Source organism: Euprymna scolopes, chromosome 5 (assembly GCF_053919585.1).
Source record: "Euprymna scolopes isolate OS-2025 chromosome 5, ASM5391958v1, whole genome shotgun sequence".
Taxonomy (NCBI): domain Eukaryota; kingdom Metazoa; phylum Mollusca; class Cephalopoda; order Sepiida; family Sepiolidae; genus Euprymna; species Euprymna scolopes.
The window spans coordinates 83,619,703-83,646,539 of NC_136486.1; the positions used below are offsets into that span (position 1 = coordinate 83,619,703).

General features: G+C 32.4%; 1 protein-coding gene across 1 annotated transcript in view; it reads left to right on the plus strand.

The window, feature by feature from the left end:
• Window positions 1–1,963: 1,963 nt before the first annotated feature.
• LOC145276901 (MOB kinase activator 3B-like) overlaps window positions 1,964–26,837 on the plus strand; it is a 71,312-nt gene continuing 46,438 nt past the window's right edge. The window contains exons 1-2 of the mRNA XM_080128347.1: window positions 1,964–2,186; window positions 2,309–2,392. Coding sequence (XP_079984473.1) covers window positions 2,166–2,186; window positions 2,309–2,392 — 105 coding nt within the window. The 5' untranslated portion in view covers window positions 1,964–2,165. The remainder of the gene's footprint in view (window positions 2,187–2,308; window positions 2,393–26,837) is intronic.

Sequence of the window (26,837 nt, forward strand, 5' to 3'; positions counted from 1 at the left end):
GACTTTTTGCCATGTTCAGTTTTTCTATAGTAATGGCATGTTTCGGAGCTGTCTGTCATATTAGTGTTATGGGTGGCTGCACTTTTCTGTCATCAGTAAGCAGCTGCAGCACCATGAGAATCATGAAGTCGGGATGCTGAGTGTTTTCTGGCTTCTTTGGCCTTGCCGAATTGAAAAACCTGCTCCAGCATCATGTTTTGGGTTTTGTCAATAAGGTGATCCAGATGAATTTCTATGTCCTCAAGACCACAAATAAGTACATCTCAAAGAATGATTTCTGTGTAGTTCACCTCTTCATCGCAATTGATTGATGACAAATTTGCACACTCTAGCTTGTCCCCGGAGATGAGCACCAAAGGAGCAGATTGTTTCGTCACGATCCTGGTGCACGTTGTGTAGAGTAACATGTGACATGATGGTGTTCTCCTCTTTAACCGCAAGGATTTGTATTGCTTTCAGCACATTTGCTTCTGGTTTGTTAGAAAACAGAGCTATTAACATAACGATGTGAAACAAAAGGGGAAAAGTAGCAATCCTAGTTGAAACCAGTGTCACAAACAGAGCTCACACAGAGAAGATAACAAAGTTTGACATGAAAAGAAACTGAAATCTTGGAAAGATCTCCATCATTCAATAATTGTAGAAGCAACCCATGAAAAAGAATTTCACAATCTACCTGTCAAATATGCCCCTGAACCAAGTGCAAAAGAAATACAAAAAATTTCACTTAAAGGAATGGTTAGAATCTTAAAAAGATCTCTCAGATAAAGTGTCTAAAATAGCACGTGAATATATTGCATCTGATAACCATCTCTAGCAAAAAGAAAATGATAAAAAATGGAAAGAATGAGAAAAAATAAATCAATTTGAATTATCGGAATAATTGCAGAACCTGCCAACTCATCTCATTGATAAAATACCATTGTCATTCTCATCTGACAAACTGGAAATCCAACCTGCTATCCTGACTCGTGATCCCAGAGAAAGATTGTGTAACAACTCTTTGATCCAGAACTCCAGTCGCTTTGTGCTCTATTCTGATCGTGGCATTTAGTGGGTAGTTTTCTATTCGTATTTTTTTTATTTTCAAGTTTTAAGTGATTAATGAAACTCCAAAGATGGCCGTCTCATGTCCGCCACTTTTTATTGTCCTAATGTAACATTACTTGTCCTAACGTAACATTACTTGTGTTTTAAAAATAAGTTAAAACTTAGGTAGAATAATAATTTATCTTGCCTTTTGTAATATTTATTTGTCACCACTGTGACAATATATATATATTGTCTACTTCAAAATGTACCAAAAAAGTTATTGGTTGTTGAAACGTTCTCATGCTACGTTCAATAAAGATGGGTAACATTTACTTTTAAAATGTAATGCTCTTGATCAAACAATGAGACAATCAATGAGACAATTTGTACTATTCAGAAATGTCTAACAATCTTATCTCAAATATTTCTATAAGATAAACAAAGTGTAATTGCGATTGGTATTTTGTTGTTGATTTTTTTAAACAACAAAACAAAAACAAATAAAACATGTCCTTCAATTAAGCCAAACAGTTAACCCTAAGCGTCTAAAATAATAATACAAAGGAAAAAAGTTTGACAGTTTCGTTAAAAATCAATTTTACGAAGATTAGGAGGAAAATAAAATATTCTGAAAATTCATTAAAAACAAAATTTTTCCCTTTATTTATTCATTTTAAAAAGTTTTTACTTAAGATTTTCACTGCCGTTTTTATGTTTTATTGTTTTAGAAAAAAATTTTAAAATGTAAAAAAAAAAAAAATACACGTTTTAATAGTTTTACAACTATAACTTTTTTTATATGTTCAGATTACACATAAGAAAATGGAAAATGTTTTTTTTTTTTTTTTTTTTGATATCTTTTTAAATATTTCATTTTAATTGACCCACGTATACTAAAAATATTTTCGTTGGTGTTTTAATAACCCAACTCCTTTACAAAGCGGCGACGGAGGAGAGAATGATGTCGCAAAGCAAAACAAGAAAAGACAAGTCGTGCTGATTTAACTCAAAAAAATAAACCTCAACTCCGTTTACACCGTAAACGCTGATTTTCACCCAGCAAGATGGTGTAAATTGATAACTCCTAACATAAAACAACCAAAAACAAGCGAGAGGAAAACTAGCAGTTTTCTATGGCAGACTGTAAAGAATACGTAAGTTTACTAAGCTGTTCCTATCCAAAATACTTTTACCCCCACTCTAAAATACTTTGAGTAGAAGAAGTGGCCAATGTTAAAAGTCTTTCTTCATTGTTTTTTTTTCTTCTCTACTTCAGGAAGTACCGGGTCAAAGGTCGGTGCGCAGATTCAAAATGGCGAGGGGACGAGTTGCATTCATGCAGTTTTTTTCCAAAGACAAGGTTAGTTTTCGCATTTTATTTCCTTGTCAAAACCTCTAAAACAATATTTATAGAAATGCTAAAATGAGACTTTATTCCCATAAAGCACTTCTTATGATTAGTAGTCGAAGTTGGAGTGAATTTTCTCTCGTCATGAAATGCCATGAATGATGCATGCAGTTACTACTCTCATCATAAATGATGATGAAAGAAATACTGTTTTCTTTTTGACTGGCGTTTTTTTTTCTCTCGCTTTTAATATTGACAATTCATTTTGTCAACTTTTGTTATTATAATAAACTGATCAATTTGACTTATATCCTTCTTATATTTTTGTCTTTTAGATTGCGATATAAAAATTAAGAAAAATAATCTCATTATTCTGCGTTTTTCACATGTTACGAAACTGAGTGTATGCCCTCCTGCTCTCCATCCGCTGGATTATAGATAAATAAAAGTCTATCTGCTATTAATAGTCATGGTTGTTAATATGTAGGAACTTTATTTTCAAAGATTTCCCCTCGATTTAGCGTGTTTTCTACTCTGAATAACAAGTTCAAATGAAGAAAAGAAAAAGTTGTTGATTTAAAAGAAAAAGATGTATCATTTTAGTGTAATATCGCGCATGGAAGGAAGATAAATACTTATCACTTATTATTGATTAATTCACACTTGAAACTAAACTTTTCTTTATATATATATATATATATATATATATATATATATATATATATATATAACAACCGTCGTTGGGACTATGGGTATATGAAAACTAAAGTAAATCTGTATTAAATAATTCCAATAAGATAAATCGAATTTATATGAACTCATTGAAAGTTATTATTATTATTATTATTATTATTATTATTTCTTCTGTCTGTCGTTTTTCTCACAGGATGTCGCCTCTCTAAAACGACTCCTTATCTCCACAACCATCTGTCACAACCAAAATGTCACTCCCTGTAGTAAAAGAAGTGTGCTTTTCCACTTCTCTTTTGTGTCGTGTCGTCTTTATGTTTATTGTTTGGGTTAATTTGAGTCCCTTTTTCTCTTCTGTCGATGCAGTCTAAGATGAACACACACACACACTGCTTGTTTCTATATTCGACTATTTTTCTCCATTTCAATATATTTTTTTCAAGAATGACTTAATTCATCGTGTATGTTTAAAATAGTGTAGTTGGATTAAAATTTCCCTTTTTGATTTGTAGACTGGTTGTAGTTTATACTTACATTATTTCTTTTTCAGCACTCCTCCTTTTTATCTGAACACTAACACTACCTTGTTAATTATTTCTCTTTTGATTTGAATATTTGAAATCAGAAAAATCAATATTTGCCTCGAAGTTAGATGATACATTTCATTTTTTTTCTTCAGCAATATTTTCGTAATTTTTTATATTGAATAATGAAATTTTAATTTCTTTACCAAACATTTTTATTCGAAATGTCAGTGTTTTATGTGATGATGAATCATAAGTCATTACTTAATACTTTGTTGACCTGTCAGTGAACAAATTGAATTAAAACTACAACAGTTTACAACAATAACAATTTTCAATAGAATTAATTACAATTAGTTTTTCCTTTTTTTTTTTTTTTTAGGAAATAATCTAAACCGACTTTAAACTCTAAGTTAGACACACCTATTAAACCTGCATTGTTGAATGTTCATTAATCCTGTTAGCATTATCGTCTATATGTCAATCCTCATATATATATATATATATATATATATATATATATATATATATATATATATATATTATTATTAACATCCAAATAAATAACAACATTGACGATCCACGATTTAATTTTTTGGTTCTTTTATTTTCTGATAAAATGCCAAATTTCTCTTATGACGTTTAAAAATAAAAATATTTTTTTTTTACTAAATTAAAAAACGCATCTTCTAAGGATATTTTTTCTTTATTATTATTTTTTTTTTTTTTTTTACGAGCAATAGTTAAATTTCTTAAGTAAACTATTTAAAAAAATAGAAAAACATTTTCCTTTAAGGATCGTTCAAATGGCGATTAATTTAAACACAATCACCCCATTTTATGATTGTTGACAGAGCAAATTAAGTGGAATCGGATCGTGAAAATAAACCCTAGTCCCCAAACCAGTTGTCTCCTCGCTCCCAATAACGAAAGTTTTTTGTTTTTTTTTTAATTTAGAATTCGACTGTATTAAAAAAAAAATGCAGAAAAATCGTTGTACATACTCGTTATGGAACGAAAATGCCATATTCCAAAAATCACGTAAATTGATCAAGTTTTCTTTTTATACAGAAAATCATTTTGGTAAATTTTTACGTGCACCAGCACCACTGCACACTGCACCACCCCAACCTCCCCATGTTAAGAACGGCTTTCAGAATAAACAACCTCCCCCAACCTCAAAAGCCGTTCTTAACTTGGGGAGGGGTGTTTATTCCGAAAACCGTTCTTAATATCGGGTGGTTGGGTGTGTTTCTGGGACAGGTCGTAAAAAATATCAAAATTTGTTTACAATTTTAAGAGTAAATTTTATTCATTACAAACTGATGTTGATCTCGATAGTTCGAATTGAGTTGTCTTCCTATTTATAAACGATGGCAGATCAAAAATTAGCAGTTCATGATACTTGATCAATTTACGTGATTTTTTTTTTTTTTTTTTTTTTTGAATATGACATCTTCGTTCCGTGACAGATACGTACATAAGAAAGATTTGTCTGTATTTTTTTTTTTTTTTTTTTTTTTTTAGTAAGTCGGGTGAAAATGCACTGGGCGTGGGGGACCACCCGAAGATTTATTTATAAATACCGTAGATTGATTTATGGTTCATTTGATGAATAATAAAAAAAAAAAGTTGACATTTTTCACCGAACTCAAAAGTAGCAAGTGCACATTGAATTGTCAAAATTGAAATTGCATTTTATTAATAAAATAAAATAATCATTTGATTCGAATGACAGCAATTTTTCCTCGTTTATTTATTTTTAACACGAAAGTACTTTTTTATTTCACATTAACATTTTCTTGTAAAAATGTTTCACTTACAAAGAATAAATGAGTGATAATTTCACAATAATAATGTCCAGTCATGATTATATTAATAATGAAAATGTATTTACTAATCATCCGTGACCCAGACTTGAGTCTAATGTTATCAGGAATTAATTTCCTGTAATTTTACCGTGTCTCTCTCTCAAATGTGTATGACTGATTCCAATCAATAAACCCCGAAATCAAATGCTAATGAGTGTATTTTAGTTTTCGATATTTTGCTTATTCTTTAACATATTTTCTTCAACAATATTGTCATTTCCTCATAGGATTGACTTAGGAGTGTCTTTCATAGATGAATTTTGAAAGTGATTTAGATGATAAAATTTCAGGAATTACACAAACTAACGACAGTGACTACAACCGCAACAACACACCTTATGTCCTTTTGATTTCTTTTTTAAATGCGTTTTTTTCCAAAGACGTCATAAGCAATTCATTAAACAATGGTCTTGTTTTTCTTTTTTTTTAATGTCCCCCCAATAACAACAGGAAACCACTGTTTTTGCTTTCGCCGATGCAAACAAAGAGCATCATCATCATTAGCATCCGCCGATTTTTGTGGATGCAAGTTTATTTATTTATTTATTTTTTGTTGTAAGCTATTTGAATATTTTTAATTCGTATAAATTATTTTCTTAAGTAAACGAAAACTTATTGCTAACGACGTTACTATTTGAAAAACAAAATCAAACTAAAGTTTGAAATATAATCTGGAAAGAAAAAAAAATGGTTCCGTGTGTGTGTGTACATTATTCTCTTTGAGGACATGGAAATCAACACGAAAGAGAGAGAAAATAATACCCAAACAAAGTTTAATTAAATCGAATTTATCTCCAGTAATAGTGAATCGAAAAGACAATTTTTATTTAAGAGAATATAAATTAGCTAATAAAAGAAAGTCTAAGCATTTTTTTTAAAATAACACTTGCTGTTCAATAAATTTATCTACAGGCGGACTTAAGTTTTCCATTACAGACGACTTCGTGGTTTATGGTTTATAACAAAGTGGTAATGCAATGCATTGAATGCAATACATAAATATTAAAAATATTGAATTCATTAGAGAAATATTCATTTGGATTATTCAGATTACTATTTTTATTATTATTTATTTTTTACTACGTTTCGTTTTGGTCGATCTAACGTCCGAACTTCTCGGGTTAATAATGTAGTTGTCCACCATGAACCATAAATCAATCTACGGTATTTATAAATAAATCTTCGGGTGGTCCCCCGGCCCCACGCCTAGTGCATTTTCACCCGACTTAAAAAAAAAAAATACAATCAAATCTTTCTTATGTACGTATCTGTCACGGAACGAAGATGTCATATTCAAAAAAAAAAAAAAAAAAAAAATCACGTAAATTGATCAAGTATCATGAACTGCTAGTTTTTGATCCGCCATCGTTTATAAATAGGAAGACAACTCAATTCGAACTATCGAGATCAACATCAGTTTGTAATGAATAAAATTTACTCTTAAAATTGTAAACAAATTTTGATATTTTTTACGACCTGTCCCAGCGTAGTATAAACACACCCGATATTAAGAACGGTTTTCGGAATAAACACCCCTCCCCAAGTTAAGAACGGCTTTTGAGGTTGGGGGAGGTTGTTTATTCTGAAAGCCGTTCTTAACATGGGGAGGTTGGGGTGGTGCTGGTGCAGTGCCACTGCACTGCAGTAGTGCAGTGCAGTGTGCACTGGTGCAGTGGTGCACGTAAAAATTTACCAAAATGATTTTCTGTATAAAAAGAAAACTTGATCAATTTACGTGATTTTTGGAATATGGCATTTTCGTCCACCACTGCAGTGCAGTGGCACTGCACTGTAGTGCCACTGCACTGCAGTGGTGGACTTTCTATAGGATGAAGGCTCAATCCTTTCCACCAGCGATAACTACAATTAACATAATTAGCACTTTTGCCCGATCATGGCTGACGGAACGAGAACAATCTGCTCAGTAGTTCGTTTTAAGATTCGATGTATTTTAAAGTTTAACAGAAAAATTCCCAAGATAAAAAATACCTAAAGGTCTGTTACATCGGTTAAAACGTTCTGAAAAAAAAAAATTATAACCAAGATGAGAAGAGTAGTTTGAATTATGAGTAGGCCTACTCATGCAAAACATATTTATGTTCTGTTAAAATAACAATATCGGTAAAATAATATTCCCTAAGCCATTTTTTTCTATTTCAGATAGAAATTATTTTTTATTTTACTGTTCGAATTAATTTTACCTTGGAAATAAATTCGATAAAAAAAAAAGAAAGAAAAAGTGATGGATTCAGTGTTCATTTTGAACCAGAAAGTATTCTTTTCCAGTAGGTATCCGTAAAAATTCTACTAAACTGTACCTCCCCCACTTAGGACCCTTGTGAACTTGTGCTCCCAAGCCTCAAATCACTTATTAATATTTATATTATTTGTAAGTTTCTATGTTTCAAATTATAAATAAAATAAGCATCATTGCATAAAAATAATTTTATAGATGTCAAAAGTACCTTGTACCTCTTTTAATCAAAATGAAATGTACTTATCCAAAAGCTCTACATAATTTGGTTACAGAAGGTTTATCTCTGGAATTTTGTGAGAAACCAACCAAGTAAAGTTGGGCAACAACTTTTATATATGTATTATGCCATTTTCCCAGGTATTGCTTTGTCCTAAAGGGTATAAGTTTATTGTCCATTGCCTAATGGGGCCTTGATCATGGCAAACATACCTATTTTTTTGTAGTTTTGTAAACTGCTCATTTTGGGGGAAGGTGGATTACCACTGACCTTGTGTTTAATTTTGTCGCTGTGGGAGAGAGATACACAGCTTTTTTTTTTTTTTAACTTGTTGCACAATTTTTAGATATGACTTATTTTTGAAAAAAAAAATTATTTTTTATTTATACACAAAAAAGTTTTTTTATAAGAAATCGAAATGTTGAACAATAATGATTTGAGTAAACAATTGCCTCTTTTTTACGCATGGAAACTGATAAGGCTGAACTGTTTGCCCAGTAGCTTACTGAAAACTACAAAGCACTTCCTCCTTGATTTTCTACTACGGATGGAAACCGTGCTTGATGATTAGATCATCACCTTCTTTTGGATATCATAAAAAACTTTGACACCTCACAGCATATGAATTTGCTATAATCTTAAAGAAATGCTATGCTGAGCTGGCCTCTGTCTTCTCTAAACTCTATTGCAAATGCCTTATGAATTCTTGCTTCTCTAATAGCTGGAAATTTTTCATCTGTCGTACCAGTTTTCAAGAATTCTGGTGAAAGAACTAACCTGCAAGTTGTCATCTCATAAATTTCATTTTGTTCTTCACTAAGATCTTTAAATTGTTAATCAATCTAGTGATGATTCATCACCTTGAAAATTAAAAACTTTTTCTGACCAACAATGGATTTAAGCAATCTTGTTCTACTATGGAATATCCTAATGGTCATCAACATATATATTACACACTGCATAAAGCAGGTGAAGCTAGGTACGTAGCACTTGATACTTTTAAGGTCTAGTATGAAGGTTTTCTCAGAATAATCAACTTGTATTACTATATTAAGATTTAGCATTAAGATATTTCTTAGCTAAAAGAAAAATCCAAACTGTTTTCAATGGTTGTACGTCCAGACAACATCATGTGCCTTAGGGATCAATACTTGAATCATTATTTTTGATCTTGATAAACAACTTCCCTGATGCAATCACACCTAAGATGGGTTTATTTGCTGATGACACCATGCTTTATTGTCAACATGCAGGCAAATCTAATGCATACATATCCAACACAATGGCTTAATCCTTAGAAAATTACCTCCAGTTTGTAGTAGAATGGAGCCAAAAAATGGATGGTCACATTGTTTCCTACTAAGTTCTTTTCCTTTAACAATTATAAGAAACCCTTTCAACTTCCGATTGCCATAGCTACAGTTCCCTTCTTCAACATTTAAGCACTTCAGCATAACATTCACAGGTAACATGAATTGAAATAAATACATAGAAAGATACTGAGTCTGCTGCAAAGAAAGTGGGCTCCTTCTACTAGGCTAGAAAACTTCACACCTGCCAGTATCTTATACCTCTATAAAGCCACCATTCGCTCATGCATGGAATATTGCCATATCTGGACTGGTGCACCAACGATTAGTTTCTCTCTCTCCCTCTCTCATTCACAGGGTGCAAAAGAGTGTCTCTAACCTAATAGATTTCATCCTGTTTGCCAAGCTCCATTTCATCTCCTATTACAGTTTTGCATTCATACTTGTTTTACAAGTACTCATTGAAATTTGCCCCAATAAACTTACTGCACCTGTACCACTCAACTAGCAGCGAAATCTCACCCCTTCATTAAAGAAGTCTCTAGATACTGGAAAATTTTCTACTTTAATAGCTTCTTTCCTTAGGCTGAATTCTCTTGCTGTTTCCCGAACTATACCAACATGCTGAAATCTAAATGTAATGTGAGCATTTTGCTTTCAAACTTTCTATTTGGATTCTCCACCCCCTTCCTATAAATCTGAGCTTCTAACACAGTAGTCCTTTATACTTTAGTGGTAATATACCTTGTTTGGGGGTTAACAAAAAGTATAATTAAAATACAAAATGAATAACAAAATTTTACATTCATAAAATTCTAAAACGATTATACAATATAAAATTATATCGTTCTAAACAGTTAAACTGTTTTTATTCATTTTTTTTTCACAAAGAGTAAATGTTATTTGTCTGATTTCAGGTTGCAGTAATATAATAGTTAATTTTCAATAATTTACTAATTCTTCCATTGTAATATTTAACATTCAGATTTTATAAAAACAAAGCTCTCATCTCTACTTCTCTTCAGATCTTTTATTTCAGTTCCATTCCTGATTGTTCATTTAAGAAAGTTAATTTGTTTGCCATTTCTTTGGTCATGTTTACAATCTTTAAATAATTGTTCCAACAGGTGAAATTCAATATAAGATTTTGAAATACCATATATATAGTAAACTGCAAATACTGATAAATACCCCTTTTAGTTCTTAGTTTGTACATTTATTTTTATAAATAGCTTGTAATGTATTAATATTCTGCAACATACAGTTGTAATTTTTCATTATTATACTTTCTTATATGTGCAATATTTTTGCAGATTTTGAAAATATTTGATGCCATTAAGATGCTGTGAACATATGATACACTTTGAAGTATTGATTTGCACAAAATATAAAAAATTATATTTGGAACAAATTAGACACAAGACCAAAAGTGTGGGGAAAATGGGAGTTGTTGGTCATCCTTGATCAAAAATGATAAAAGGTCTATTCTACTCTTAACTAGAATCATCTCAGCAGATAGTAGCCAAAAAGCTAAAGAACCATAAAAAATGGTCTTATGGTTATAGATTTATAATTGGATTAAAAAAATGATTTAATCTGTTATTGTGTTATCTTTTTAATATGAATGAGTAGTGTAGTATCGGTTCTATTGTTATAAAACCATTCTCCCAGGAATTACCTCCTGTTTTCTTTGGAGGTGGGGTGGGTGGGTAACATCTTTCTTTATTTTTATTTTCTTTATTTTTTTTTAGGAAAGGGAGAGTAATATCTGTTTTGTTATTCTATGCTCACAAGTCTTATCATTTCTGTTTATGGGGCGATCCCTTCACATATTACTTCTTCTGTTTATGGGGTGATCCTCCCAGGTATTACCTCCTGTTTATTTTTTTTTTTTTGTCGTGGGATGCATTATGTTTCTTTTTTTTGATCATGATACCATCATTCAATAATTATCTTCACACTTCCTCTTTTTGTGTGTGTATGGGGAGGGGGGGTTGTCATGAAAACATTCTCTCAGTCATTACCCCCTCCTGTGAGAGGATGTCAGTGTAGTATTTGTTCATTCACCATATTATCCTCTCCGGCTAGCAAAAAATGTGACCAGAGGGAGCATATATTTGCTAATTATTACATATTTTAAGATTTCATTTGAAAATAAGTCTAAAACAGAAATTGGATTGTTCTTAAAGTTTATTTTAATTTATTAACAATAGTTTTTCAGCAGTTTCAGAGTTTTAAAAAATACTATTATTCATATCCTATTATATATTAGTTAAATACAAAATTAATCGAAATTTAACTTTTGTTTATTAAAAAACACAAGTAAAATTATTATGTAAAACTATATTGAAAGAGACAAATAGTTTTTAATTTTGAATGATGAATTTTAAAAATTCTTTTAATTTGAAGCATTATATTTTTTATATCTATTGATGGCAATTTCTTAGCATTTGAACATATCCATGAAAGATTATTCCCATACAAGTTAAACAAAAATGCTCTTCAAACCATTTCACAATAGTTTAAACAATTTTCAAAGTAATTATTTTCATTCATCATAAGTGCATACAAAATATGCAGCTGCAAGCACTACATTTACTGGAGAAAACATAATTTGGTTTCGTTTTTTCCTTATACAGTTTAGATAATAAAAATGTATTAGTTTGTTAAAATTTATCTTTAGATCTTTTTATTTTTGAAATGTAAAAATATATTTAAATATAAAAGAAATCATCAACACAAAAGTAACATTTTTATATCTTTAAATTATTTAAAAAATTAAAATTAAAAAAAGATACCTGCAGCTTAAATGGTATCCTGAATGATCATCTCTATTAAAAGTAGTTTAAAATGTTTAATGCTAATGATGTTCTGCAAAAGCTCAAAATAAATTGGCAGATAATTGATAATCCTGGGATAGTTTCAGAGAACTAATTGATTCAAAGTAATTGTCTCAGAAAAAAGAAAAAGAAATCTGCATTTGATAAAACTTGTATAGAATAAGTTATAGGAAATGTAATATTTCATCAAGATAGATTAGAATTGTTTTTTGGTCCCTCCACAAAAGGAGAGTGGACCTGTAAATTCACCCTCGTCCATTCGTCTGTCCGCACTTTTCTCAACAATTTAATTTTTTAAAAATTTGCACAAACATTAAATATGATATGAGTAAAAAAGTAACAGAACAGATTTTCCAGGAATACTCTGGTTGCCCTGCTAGGAGTGCCTTTCAGGTTAAAATCGCTAAAATTGACACTTTTGTGCTTATTAAAAAAAATTGATGCCTTGGATTTTTATAAAACTTTCTGAAAAGTTATAACTAACTGATTTCTATATAATTTTGTTTGTTTATATTTTGTGATAACTTTTGGGTGTGCCCCAGGGGCTCTTTTAGAACTAATAAAAACACTCCATTTTTAGGACTATTTTACCATATTTGTCCAAAATTTTCTATGGGTGTCTATTTAGCAGTTTTGCATAGTGCTGAACTCAAATTTAAATATGTTAAGGCCTTGGGGACTTTTGGAGCTAAATGAGGGGGGAGCAAATGATGGACTTAGTCATTTCTTTTTTTGCATTGTTTCTATATGTTAATGCTTAAAACTGTACCATTTGTTCATTTTCACCAGGATTTGACATCCCCTGGGGACTTTTGGGGCGAAATGGGGGACCATGCATGCTTCACTCGTTTATGATCAAATTGAAACAAAGATAACTTGGGAAGTTCTTAATTTACCACATTTAATTTTACTTATTGATTATTATTTATTGTGCTTGTAAGAAATTTCAAACCCTTAAGAGATTGCAAAAGATCATAAGTAATAAGTTTTGCAATTTGAAACCTTAAACACTTTGGAAAAATGAAATAAAATTTTTTTTAAGTGGAAAATAAACTAAATATATGTTCTAAAAAATTTAGGTTAGAAATTTAAAAATAAAATTTTTCAATAGACTAAATTAACCATTTACTTTCTCATATGAATCTTTTAATCAATTTAATTCATTGAGTTTTGAGAAGTTGCTAAAATAGATAAACTTGAAGGAAATATGAACAAAGTTATCAAACAAGAATGAAAATAAGTAAAAGTGAATATTTGGATTGGAAAGTATACAGAAGTTTTATTAAAGTTTTTTAAAATTTTCAAAATCTACATTACTTAAAGCATAATTTAAGGTGATCCTTAATTATTAATTTGTGATAAATGAGATGCTTGTTAAGGAGACCGATGGACATTGAGTGGAAAATGTTTTTATCATGTGAAATGATTTTACTTTAACCTAGGTTAGAAGTCAAGACCACAGGTTACTGCTTATTATTGAAACTTTTCTGCTATCTATGGATAATGATCTTTTAACTTTTAGAAGCTGTGTATGTATGTATATATATATATATATATATATATATATATATATATATGGTATCCAGCTGTACAGAAAGCTTACCAGGGTGGATCAGGCCCTTTAGTGTTGACTCACAACTGATCTAGGAGATGGAACACTCTTACAATAAAATGCTGCGATCGTTTTATCATCTGACGTGTGGCACACGTGTGCACCTGTACAGACCATGTTAATCCGATGGAGAGAGTGTGCTTTGTTCAGCACAAGCAATGACCACTTAAAACAAATCAAAGTGCCGGTTGTTCAATGAACAATTTTCACTCATTTAAGCCTAAGGTTTGGTACATCAATATGTGCTTTCTTTTTTTTTTTTCCTTTTTTTTTTCCTTTTTTTTTCTTTTTTTTTTTTTTTAAACTAATAATAAATTAATAAAACCCTGATGGGATTGTGACGGGAACAGGTGAAGGATGTCACTGGTAGTTCCTAACATGAACATTGTACATAGGTGGTGGAAGGTAGATGGCCGTTTTTCACAACACCCGCAAGTAATTGTGTGACTCGTGTTCTCCTTTCATAACAAAGCAGCCCTTTATAGGATGGCACTGCTTTCCTCTTCATGGGGAGGGGTCTATAAAAGGTGACCTAAAAATTGTTTACTTGCTCATGTCCCTGTCATCAGGGGCAGATGTCTGGGCATCCAATATTTGCACCCAAATCAAGAATAGAAACAAAATACATGGAACGAATATGTTCATTGCGACTTGGAATGTAAGAACACTCCAGGATAACAAAAAGAACCCTGATCGAAAAACCGCTGTCATAGCATGTGTGTTAAGGCATCATAGAATTTCTGTTGCAGCTCTTTCTGAAACTAGGTTTGCTGATACAGGACAGCTAGAGGAAGTTGAAGGTGGATACACTTTATATTGGATTGGAAAACCAAGTTCTGAGAAACGTGAATCTGGTGTTGGTTTTGCCATCAGGACTGATATTGCCAAAAATCTTGAGTCCCTGCCCGTTGGTATAAATGACAGACTTATGTCCTTGCGCATTGCAGTAGGAAAGGACAAATATGCCACATTTTTGAGTTGCTATGCACCTGCACTTAATTCATCTGATGAGCTAAAGGAGAGGTTTTACTCCTCCTTACCCGAACAAATCAACAAAGTCTGTATACAGGATAAGCTGTTTGTCTTGGGTGACTTCAATGCTCGTGTGGGTAGTGATACACAATTTTGGAGAAATGTCATTGGTTCACATGGAATTGGTAAAGTCAACTCAAATGGTGTTCTCTTATTGTCTCTTTGCAGTGAATTCGATCTTTTGCTCACTAATACAGTGTTTCAGCTGCCTAATTGCAAGAAAGCCAGTTGGAAACATCCCCGGTCTAATCATTATCATCTCATTAATTATGTCATTGTACGCTATTCTGATAGACAAGATATAAATCTTACACGTTCTTACAGCATCGGGGAATGTTGGTCAGACCATAAATTGATCTGCTCCACAGTCAGGATGAAAACCAAGCGCCCTATTCAAAACCAACGTAATTCTTCCATCAAGAGAATTGATGTAGGCAAGTTGAAAGTTAAGGAGATAATGCACTCATTTCAAAAGGCTACTGATGAAAAGCTGTCCTCCGTTGTATGTGGGAATGATATTGAGCCATCTTGGAGAGAGTTTAAAACTGCAGTGTATGACTCTGCTAAAGAGTCATTAGGATATGTTCGAAGGAAAAACCAAGATTGGTTTGATGAAAATGATCCAACTATCGTCCCACTGCTCAATAACATGCATCAAACCCATCAAGTATGGATTACTGACAAAAATTCTTCAGTGAAACACAAGGCTTTCAGAATGGCCAAAAGGTTGGCACAATCTCGGCTCCAGAAAATGAAACAAAACTGGTGGGAGCAGAAAGCTGAGGCCTTACAAGATGCGGCAGATAGGTATGATTTTAAATCATTCTACCAAAACCTCAAGGGGTGTTTGGTCCCATTTTAAGGGGGACATCTCTAATATTTTCGTCGGATGCCATTCTCCTCACTGATAAGAAACAAATTACTAAGCGTTGGGCTGAACACTTTTCAAATGTTTTGAACAAAGAATCGACAGTGGATCGAGGAATGATTGACGGTATTCCTCAGAGGCCAACCATCTTGCTTGCTTGCTGATACTCCATCCATGTCGGAGATTGAATGGGCTGTGAAGCAACTTTCAAATGGTAAGGCTCCAGGTGATGACGGCATACTTGCAGAAATATACAAATGTGGAAGCCAACTGGTTAATCAGGAAACTAAATGCCCTGTTTTCATTAATATGGGAACTTGGTACTGTGCCACAACAGTTCAAAGATGCATCAATTATTCACCTGTTTAAGCACAAAGGAAATAAGTGTGAGTGTGATAACCATAGAGGAATCTCTCTTTTGTCTGTTGCTGGTAAGATTCTAGCTCGTGTAATCCTAAACAGACTCAATGGTTCAATCTGTAAAATTGTGCTCCCAGAAACCCAGTGTGGTTTTAGGGCAGGAAGAGGTACTATGGACATGATCTTCAGCCTTCGGCAACTACAGGAGAAAACGAGGGAGCAGAATAAGGACTTGTTTGTCACATTCGTTGACCTCACAAAGGCATTTGATACCGTCTGTAGGGATGCCCTGTGGACTGTTTTGAGGAGGCTTGGTATTCCGGACAAGATGTTAAATGTGATTGTCTCCTTTCACTGGGGAATGGTGGCGACAGTATGATCTGGCTGTGAACAAAGTGAACCATTTGAAGTGTCAAATGGAACTAAGCAAGGATGTGTCCTCGCTCCGATCCTATTTGCTCTTTTCTTTTTGGTGATGCTTGAGGCAGCTTTCAGGAACACCTCAGGAGGCATAGGTGTTGAGTATCGATCAAGTGGAGGATTATTTAACCAGCAACGGTTCAAGGCCAAAACCAAGACTCTGTGCAGACTGTTCTTGACCTCCTTTATGCTGATGACTGTGCTCTTGTCACCCATAGTCTTGATAAAATGCAGAACATCCTCAACAGCTTTTCTGGTGCATGTAAGGCCTTCGGTCTTACAATTAGCATAAAAAAGACTGAATTATTCACCAGCCAAAACCAAACACTACGTCCACTTCACAACCAGTGGTATATGTTGATGGTAAAGCTTTGAAAACAGTATCTTCTTTTACATACCTCGGCTCTATTGTGTCTGATGATGCTAAATTTGAAAAAGACATCCAATGTAGAATTAATAAAGCTAGTGAGGCATTTGGTAGGTTGCGACACAGACTCTGGAACAGCCACGATGTGTCTCTAAAAGTAAAGGTGGCAGTCTACAAATCTTTTGTTCTGCCTACTCTTCTGTATGGTGCTGAAACGTGGACCTTGTATCGCAAGCATATAAATCAGCTTGACTCCTTCCATATGAGATGTCTGCGTTTTATCTGCAATGTTGGATGGCAGGATTGTGTTCCGAATAGTGAATTACTGGAGAGATGTGAAATCACTGGTATTGAATCATTTTTGATCAGGATACAAATGCGGTGGTTGGGTCATCTTGTAAGAATGGATGACTCAAGAGTTCCTAAGAAACTATTTTATGGGCAACTGACAAATTCTGTCCGTCCAATAGGGCGTCCCCTGCTTCGTTACAAAGATAAACTAAAAGACAACCTAAAACGTTGTGGAATTTCTCTGAGTTCCTGGGAGAGTGCAGCAGGAGATCGCAGAAAATGGAGGAAGACGTGTTTCCTGGGGAGCAAAGAATTTGAACATAACCGCCTTTGTCATAGGGACACCCTTCGTGCAAATATGAAGGCAAAACACAAGAAACATCCACCTAAAAATGAATATGTATGCCATTGTGGTTTCAGAGCACGCAGCAAAGCAGGGTTATCTGTTCATTCGAGAAGGCATCTTTGACCTACGAGCATATAAAAGTTCACCATCTGCGGAGGAGTGTGCCGGACGTCTACAGGATTGCAATGATGCATGTGGTGTCACAGAGCTTGGGAGCTGCTGAAGATTGCATACTGAACCTTCATTCATCGTCTTCGATGAGAGAATCCACCATATATATATAATATAAAGCTGAATGTGTGTCTGTGTCTGGTCGCAAATAAGCTCCTATATGGTTGACTATTTTAAAAAACTGATTACATATAATGATAGAAGATGTATCGAGACACAAGAATGGGTATGTTTGATCTGGCAGAACAGTGGTTCATTAAAATTGTGGGGTCTGCGTTCACGCCTGGTCCACAAAGTATGGAAATAAAAAAATTTAAAATTAAAAAAAAAAAACGTTTACAAGTGTTTTTGATATAGATGTACATAAGAATACTTTGATAAGTATGTTTTAACTTAAATAGGGATGGTATAATAAAATTGTGGGGTCTGCGTTCGCGCCTGGCCTCCATAGGATGGAAATAGGTACAGGTTTTTTAATATAGATCCATAGAATATTGTGATAAGTGTTTCAATGTGAACAGGTATGGTATAATAAATTATGGGGTTTATCTATTTTATTTTTACTTTCATCATATTTTGCTTTGGTTTTGATACCCCCAAATTCAACCCAAATTTCCTTTTCATAACCTATCATACTTTCATAAATCAGAGTCCATTTTCTGTAGGCTGTTTTTGAACCCAGTCAATGACGGGTACCTTTGCTAGTATATATATATATATATATATATATATATATATATATATATAATTGAAATAGTACTTTATTAAAGGTAAAAATTTGAAAAATATTTTTTAGTTATAGTAAGAAAAAATACTGTTAACAGCTAACAAAAAATATCTAAAAGATTTATTTTTGTCTATTCTTCAAAAGTGAAAATACAAAATATTAAGTTTGATTCTTCAAATGATTCTTTTCTTTTTTTATTGTGTAATGAAATAAAGGGTCATCTAAGAAAAACTCTGAGTCTTTGTGTGACCGGTCATTATGCCATGTATCCTAGCAACTGTCATAATGACTGGTGTTGGCAAAATGACTCATCAAGTCCAAAGCCAATATTAAAGCAACTAATTGAAATTGTTCTCTTATCTACTTAATCTTCTTAAACTTTTTTCTTACAGTCATTTCTTTTTTTGTTCTCCAATTTTATTAATCTTGTTTTCACACATTGAGAACAAAAACGTCATTTTTGATCCCCTGACAAAAGCAGGGTAGACCTGTAAATTCACCCTTGTCTGTTCGCACTTTTCTCAACAACTACGCCTTGGAATTTTTTGAAATTTTGCACAAACATTAAACATGATATTAGTAAAAAAGTAACAGAATAAATTTTCCAGGACCCCCCCCCCCCCCCCCCGGATGCCTTTCGGGTTAAAATAGCTAAAATTGACACTTTTGTGCTTATTAAAAAAAATCCGTGCCTTGGATTTTTATAAAACTTTCTGAAAAGTTGTAACTAACCGATTTCTATATAATTTTGTTTTGCCTATACTTCGCAATAACTCTTGGGTGTGCCCCAGGGGTTCTTTTAGGGCTAATAAAAACACTCCATTTTTTGGGACTATTTTATCATATTTATCCAAACTTTTCTGTGTATGTCTATTTAGCAGTTTTGCATGGTGCTGAACTAAAATTTAAATATGTTAAGGCCTTGGGGACTTTGGGATTAAAATGAGGTGGGGGGGGGAGGTAAATGATGGATTTTGTCATTTCTTTTTTTGCATGGTGCAGAACTCAAATTTACATATGTTAAGGCCTAAAACTGCACTGTTTGTTCATTTTCATCAGGATTTGATGTCCCCTGGGAACTTTTGGGGCTAAATGGTGGTGGTGGTGAGTCATTTTTTTTATGCCTCGTTCACTGTGCACTCACGGGGGACCATGCATGCTTCACTTATTTATTTTATGGAAATGATTTAAATTAATTCATCTGTAAAAACTGATCAATTTTGTATTTTCTCTTTTCTATCTCCCTAACATTTTTGAATTATTAACTTCAATTAGCTTTACATTTCCAGACAGGAAGCTAAAGTTTGGTTAATATTTTTTTACTATTATTAAAGTTTCTTCTAATATCAGGTTAGATACTCTTTATTATATTTTATTTTTACTTTAAGGCATTAAGAATTTGTTTCTTTTGGGCCAGTTTCATCTTTTTATTAAATAGTTTTTTCTCCTGGTTTTCTTCAGGTATTTACCACATTTTCTTACCTGAGAATGTTGAAAAGATTCACTTGTTTTTTTTTATGCTTTTACTTGCCAGTTTCCTTCCTCCCATCCAATGGAATTTTGATATTCTTTAACCATGAATTCTATGATTCTAGAAAACTGTACCATATAACACAGAGATCAAACTTATTTCTATGAGAATTCAACTTTCATAGAAGTAAGCTGTATCAGTCTTTTTTTATAACACATTCATAATCAAGACTAAGTATAATGATTGAATGTGTTAACATGTATCTTAAATCCTTCCATCACTCTCACCCAATATTATTCTGTCTTAATTCACTTGATGAATTATATTTTAAATGATTACAAATTAAATGTTTTAAAAATTTGCTTGCATTTATTTTTATTTTAGTAGTTTTCTGCATGTATTAAAATTGAACTGTAGTTACTTAATAAATTTGCTTGCTAATATTTTAGAAAAAAGTAGGTTTACATTATTTTATTTTTTAAAAAAATTTTTACAAAGAAGTCCCCCCACCCATCGAGGCCCAGAAGCCACTCGAGGATAAGGGTTGAAGAATGTATAGTAGTCAATGGGACAATATCATAGTAATTGTTAGTAGTGTAAATTTGGAAAATTTGATTACTTAAGGGGAACTGCTCATCAAGAACTTGTTTACGTTGGACTTGAAGACAACCATATTGTAGTCAGCTAGAAAGCAGGCAAATGGAAGAGAGTTCCACAGGTGTGCAGTTCTAAGAACAGCTTTGTTCATGGAATCTATGTTTAGGTTTAGGCACAGATAAAGAGTGGGGGAAATTATTGATAGTGTTTTCAGCTAGAGGAGTGTTTTCATGAATGTTTGGCAAGGAGGGGGCATAGATTGGACCTCAGACGAGCACTTGCCATAAAAATAATGATAAAACAGAGACAGACTTGTAATGTCTCTTCTGTGAGAAAGAGGTTGCAGGGAAGAGAAAAGAGCCTTTACTAGACTACTAAGTCTATTTTGAAGTCTGTCAAGGCAGAATAAAGTCTTTCTAGCAGCTCCTTCCCAGATGTGGCAACAATACTCCATCCCTGGACATACTTGGCTCTTATATAGGTAGATATTATATGCAAGATAAAATTACAGTAATTATTCATTTATTATGATTATTGCATTTTCTGTTTCATAAAGCAAAAAATATCTCATTGCTTCATCTCTAAATTGATAAAAACTTTTCCAATTCAAATAAATGACTGGTGATTGGAAATATTATCCAGTTAATGCAAATATTAAATGTTTGGAAAATTATTTAATGCTGTAACCTGATTTTACTTTAAAAAAAAACCCTGATTTTAATCTATATTCTCTTTTTTACTTGAATCCTTTACTATATTAAAAATAAGTGGCAAATTTTGCAATTGTTAAATCATGAATAAATTGATAATATTGTAGTTTTATTTCTGTACTAGCAATCGGTGCCCGGCGTTGCCCAGGTGTTTTGAGGTTAATGCTGAGAAAAAAAAAAAGGGTCAATTTTTTAAAACTTTGACCCCTATTATGACCTTTTAACATTTATTGTTTAGGGATCAAGTAAAGTTAATAAGTTAGATCCATGTCCAAGGAATCAATATCTAAAATATCACGTGTTTACTGTTTAGACCCAAAATTGTAGGAGGAGTTTGGTAGAGTTCTCAAAGGTCAAATCGTTGAATATATTAAATATTATTTTTTAAAGCAGTTTGGCCTTCAAAATTTCTGTTTGGCCTTTTTCTTCACCGATGAAATCTGGAGACGCAACGGGAATTTTCGGCAAAAAAATGTTGTTACTATGCACATCTATGTAATGAAATACAATTTGTGGCAAAATTTCAGGAAAAACTAATAGATGGTTATCTCGCAATAGTCCGGACAATTCGCTAAATTATCTCGTCAAAACCTTAAATCTCGAATTTTTGTGCATTTTTTTTTTTTTTTGGAGGGGGGGCTAATTTGGCATAATAGTGTCCATTTAATAGTATTATCTTGAAAAAATAAAAAATAAGGAAAATTACCAAAAAAAACAAACAAGAACAACAAAAGTGTGCCGTATTTTTAAAAGTTTTATTGCATTGTTTTTATTTGCTTCTTTTATTTCATCGGTGAAGAAAATGGCCAAACAGAAATTTTGAAGGCCAAACTGCTTTAAAAAATGGCCAAATTCGCGAAATTTGGCCTCGCTATAAAAAAAAAGGGGGAAATCCCCCTACTTGAACTTTCTGTTTAATTTCGCTTGTAGCGTTGATTTTTTTCTTTTTTCGCTATAAAAAAATAACTACTTGATGAAATTACGTGATTTTTTTCTGTAGGAAAACTTTATCCCATGACGAGTACGTACAATATATTTTTTTTAAAAATATTTCCATTTTTTAATGTCAATGGAAAACTGCACACGTACCCAAACCCGAAATGTAAAGACCACGAGTGAACGCGGGTTTTTTTTTTTTAGTTTAGTTTCATAATGACGGCCGTGATGTCGGAGGTTCGATTGTTAGATTGTAAGTTAGTTTCGTATCTTTGTAATTTGTAAATCGCAAGTTAGGAAAAAATTAAACCCTTCCAAGATGGACAATAAATAAAGCCATAATATTTTATGGTATCGTTAAAAGCCTACGAACCATAGATTTTTAGGAGATGTGATTATTGGATTAACCAATCAGAAATCGTCTGTGGCACACACATCTCTGTTTTTATAGATATATAGAAGATAGATAGATAGATAGATATGTATTTGCACAGATTTCTTTAATGGAGTCACTTTGCTATGCTGAATAGATATGCCTTACATTGATAGAGTAGATAGTATATAGTTAGAGTGTGAGAATTTTTTGTACGAATCAATCCAACATTGGCAAAATTACAGAAAAAAATAATACAATTTATTTACAGTATTATTACTGATTTACATTGAGTGATTTTGAAATATTTTTTTTGTGCTCGGTTTGAGAAGGAAAAATAATTAGGATCTTACTGCCCCCTTTTTGATCTCTAATCACTTTATTTGAGTAGAATGAGGACAAGCAATCTTTCTTTTATGAAATGACAGCTATTATCTAAATATACAAAGTGGGGCAGAGCAACTTGCTTATTTGTAATATCAATTAAAACACAAGTAATGCAGATATACATGTAATTCTTTGAACTGCAACTAGTACAACATTTAGATTTTACTTTTTACCAGTTTTAAAGACAATATCAGTACGATGACGTCCATTCTTCTCTATACACTGAGTTAATCAGACTCTGAAGTTTCAGTCAACTCTTTCCAGCATATATGTTGGCAACAGCTCGATGAATGTTGTTTTTCAGGTGAATCAAGGTGCTAGGACGATTGTTGTAAATAATTGATTTCAGATATCCTAATAAAAAATAGTCACATGGTGATAAATCAGTGGATCATGCTGGCCTCAAGGAGATGAGGTGTCCTGGAAAGTTCTGTCGCAAAACAGTTATTGACGCGTTATGTGTGTGTGTCATGGCACTGTCCTGCTGGAACCACACATTTTCCACACCCAAATGGTTCAGTGTTTGCAGGAAACACTCGTTGATCATGTTGACATAATTGTCAGATGTCACTGATATTGCCTGTTCGTTTTCTTAAAAAAACCATGGTCCAATTAAGCCAACTTTTGATAGTGCACACCAAATAGTTACACATAGTGTGTATAGAGGATGTTGATGAAGTTCTCTGGGGTTTTCAGGACTCCAATAGCACATGTTTTGTTTATTTACAGATCCCGAATGTTTAAGTGAGCCTCATCACCAAAGAAAACAAGTATGTTGTGAGGCAAGCCCAAAGGCGCCTTAAATGCATTTTCATGAGCAATAAAATCGCGTGGATTAAGTTCCTGCATCATAACGAATTTGTAGGGATGAAATTTCAATTCTTCATGGAGGATTCGTCTCAGAGAACGAGTAGACAACCCAAGAGCAGATGTGTGTTTGCGGGTAGACCATTGGGGTGACCTTGCTGTTCGTGGGAGGCCAGGTTTCATTTTCTTTACATCACCCATTTCCTTGAAGTTGTTTACCTATGAAACAATCGACTACCGGGGATCAAATTTAAATAAGCAAGTTGCTCTGCCTCACCCTGTACATGGTTTTATAAATAAAGCAAGATCATTAACTCTTTTAAAGAAAATCACAGAAACTGTTTCTTTTCTTTTTTTTTTTTTTCATTGCGATATATTTTTTTTTCTAATTTTTTTATTTACTTGATGCTTGATTTCAACACTGGTTACAGTGTCAATGATGTGATCTTTGTCTCTACTGTAATGATAGTTCTCAAACAAAACAACTTCAGTTTAAAACAAGTTACAATATTTTATTTTGAGACATTATGATGATTCTTTGAACCTGACTTAATCCTGACATAAGTACAACCAAACCCAAACAATCCATCAATTTAAGACCCAAAGGCCTATTTTTAGCTGAGACCACAAAAACCCAACAAACTTCCCTGGCCACTCTGTTGTAATATAGATACTGGTGTTATTTAGAATAAACCACATAGTCAGCCCACTTGAAAAGGATAAGTTATCTATCTCTGGCATAAAAAAAATTCCTGGCCAGACTGTAATCTCCCTCCAGATAAAATTTTTTTATGTAGACTCAAGTGGCTCACAATAATGGCATGGAATCTCATATCCAAGAAGACCATCTGTTTCAAAGACATGAACCCCTTTCTTGGATGATTTCTCTTTTAGCCAAATATTTCTCCTATTGCAGTACTGTGGTCGGCATCCATTGCAAATATGCAACCTACTAAACACACACCACTGCACGTTTGCAGTTAAATTTAACTCTGGCCAGTAGCTTTAATGCTGTTTTTGCTGAGGCCGGGAGCTCTTGCATATTTTTGACACGTTCCTAGGTTTATAGTTGCATTTAAAAATTCTATTATTTTAATACGTTTTAGTGTAACCGATGCTTACACATTGAATCAGACATGTAAAACCTTGATCCTAATACCTGTGGACGTGCAAAACGGTAGCATCAGCATGGCATGTAAGATAAAAAAATATATCATCTGGCTTTTCTTGAGCCACAGAAAATGGAAGACAGATTTCAAAAACTGCTTCTAGAATAACAAGAGAAAACAGACCTATTACTACAAACTTTAACAAATAAAAACTAAGTTACAGAAAGTAACATAGCATTTTCACAAAACGCAGTCAGGAATACTATTGACAATTTCATTCATGCCTTAGATGAAGACGAGACTTTTGCATCATATTTTAGAAGGTATGAGGACCTGTATAAACTCTAAAAAGGTCCACTTATTGCTTCAAAAACTGGTATCCATAGAACACAACAAATCCGTGGATTACATTTTACTATAAAAAACGTATGACTTTTTTCTGAAACCATAAAACTCTTAACGTAATTGTTCAGCCTGAAAATGTCATTTTTTAACAAGAGATGAAAATGCCTGAATTTAACCAAGAAAGATTAATACTATTTAACATTTGCATCAATAGTCAATAAACATTGCAACGATTTTAAATTAGCTGAACAGTGCTGATGATTTCAAATGTCTGATATTTGTACAAGGATTGGTATTTGCCGAAGACTCTGAAATTTGACACAGAATTTTAATCAAATTAGAAAGTGAACCAAACCTGACACTACAAAAGTTGGAAGAAGACTGCCAATGAATGATTAGTGTTAAAAACGATTCAAAGAACATTGAACAATCTTGCCTCATGTATGTAAGAAGGATACATAAAAAGTTAAAAACCCTATTCTCCAGAGAAAATGAAAAAAGAAAGGACTGTATAACCCACCCACCCCCACATAGAAAATGGCAAACAAAAACTTGTCTAACTTGTGACAGAATTGGACATAAAAGTTGGTGTTGTAGAGCAAAGGACAAAATTAAAAATCTGATACAAAACACTAGAACAAATGAAAAAGATGGTAAAAATTTATGTAAATATATACTGGTGCAAATATTAAATAAAAACAAAGTTCTAGTTAGATTCAGGATCAAATTTATCAATCATTAATTTGCATACTTCGAAAAGATTAAATAAACCTAAGATATTAAAATCTTGCAAAACAGCCAGAACGGGGACTGGGTTAAAAATAAATTTTGAAGGTGAATTAATCACTAAAAAAATATATAATGGACACTCACACATTGAAAAAATGTATGAACAAAACCTATAACTCTGCTGAAGTTTATGTGAAAATTTCAAATAAATGTAAAAAAAAAATGTATGTAGTGAATAGTGAATCGATAACAATTAGGCGATAAGTACAAGGGCATTTGATTAAGACAACAGTCTAAATAAAGAATGTGTCTTTTAATAAAGTTAGCAGCCGATACTGTGAAGTTGGAAAATGGTTTCATGTTCATTTAAACTGAAATAATTTTATTTTTTGTCTCTTAATGTACAGAGAAGGGGGGAAGTTGGCTAGTCAGAATGAAATATTAATTTATTAGATCAATTGTTATTGATGACACTTAAAAGCTAGCAAGATAATTTATTAAATGAAAATGATACATCATTTTGACGATTCTAATTTTTAAATTATTCTTAAAATTTACATACATGTACTTTATTTACTGTGTGAATAATTTCTATCATTTGTTCTATTTTATCATTCACATTTTTTATCATAAAATGTTTTAACATGTATTGTTACTCATTTGCTTCTCGATATTTCTATAATCTTTCCGAATGAACAATAGTTTTTTTGTTTTTTTTTAAATTATTTTGTAAATTTGGCATAATGTTTTTAACTTAAAATCTTTGATTTTAATAAAAAAAAGTATTTTTTTCAACTATGTATTCCATTTTAGATTTTTGGATGTAATATAAAATTGATTGTTAAATATTTAAAATGAACAGTTATCAGAATATCTTTGAAAATTTACACTTATTTAAACATAAGAGATCATTCTAGAAGTACCAAAAATTTTGAGTTTGCTTATTCTTTTCTAATCAAAATTAAAAATCACTTGGGTAAATTTTTTTGAAAGATATTGCATCATAAGATTTTGCATGAAGCAATGAATTATATCAGGCATAAAGTTTTGTCGGTTTTAATTTAAGAACCAGTGAAATTTAGAAAATGAA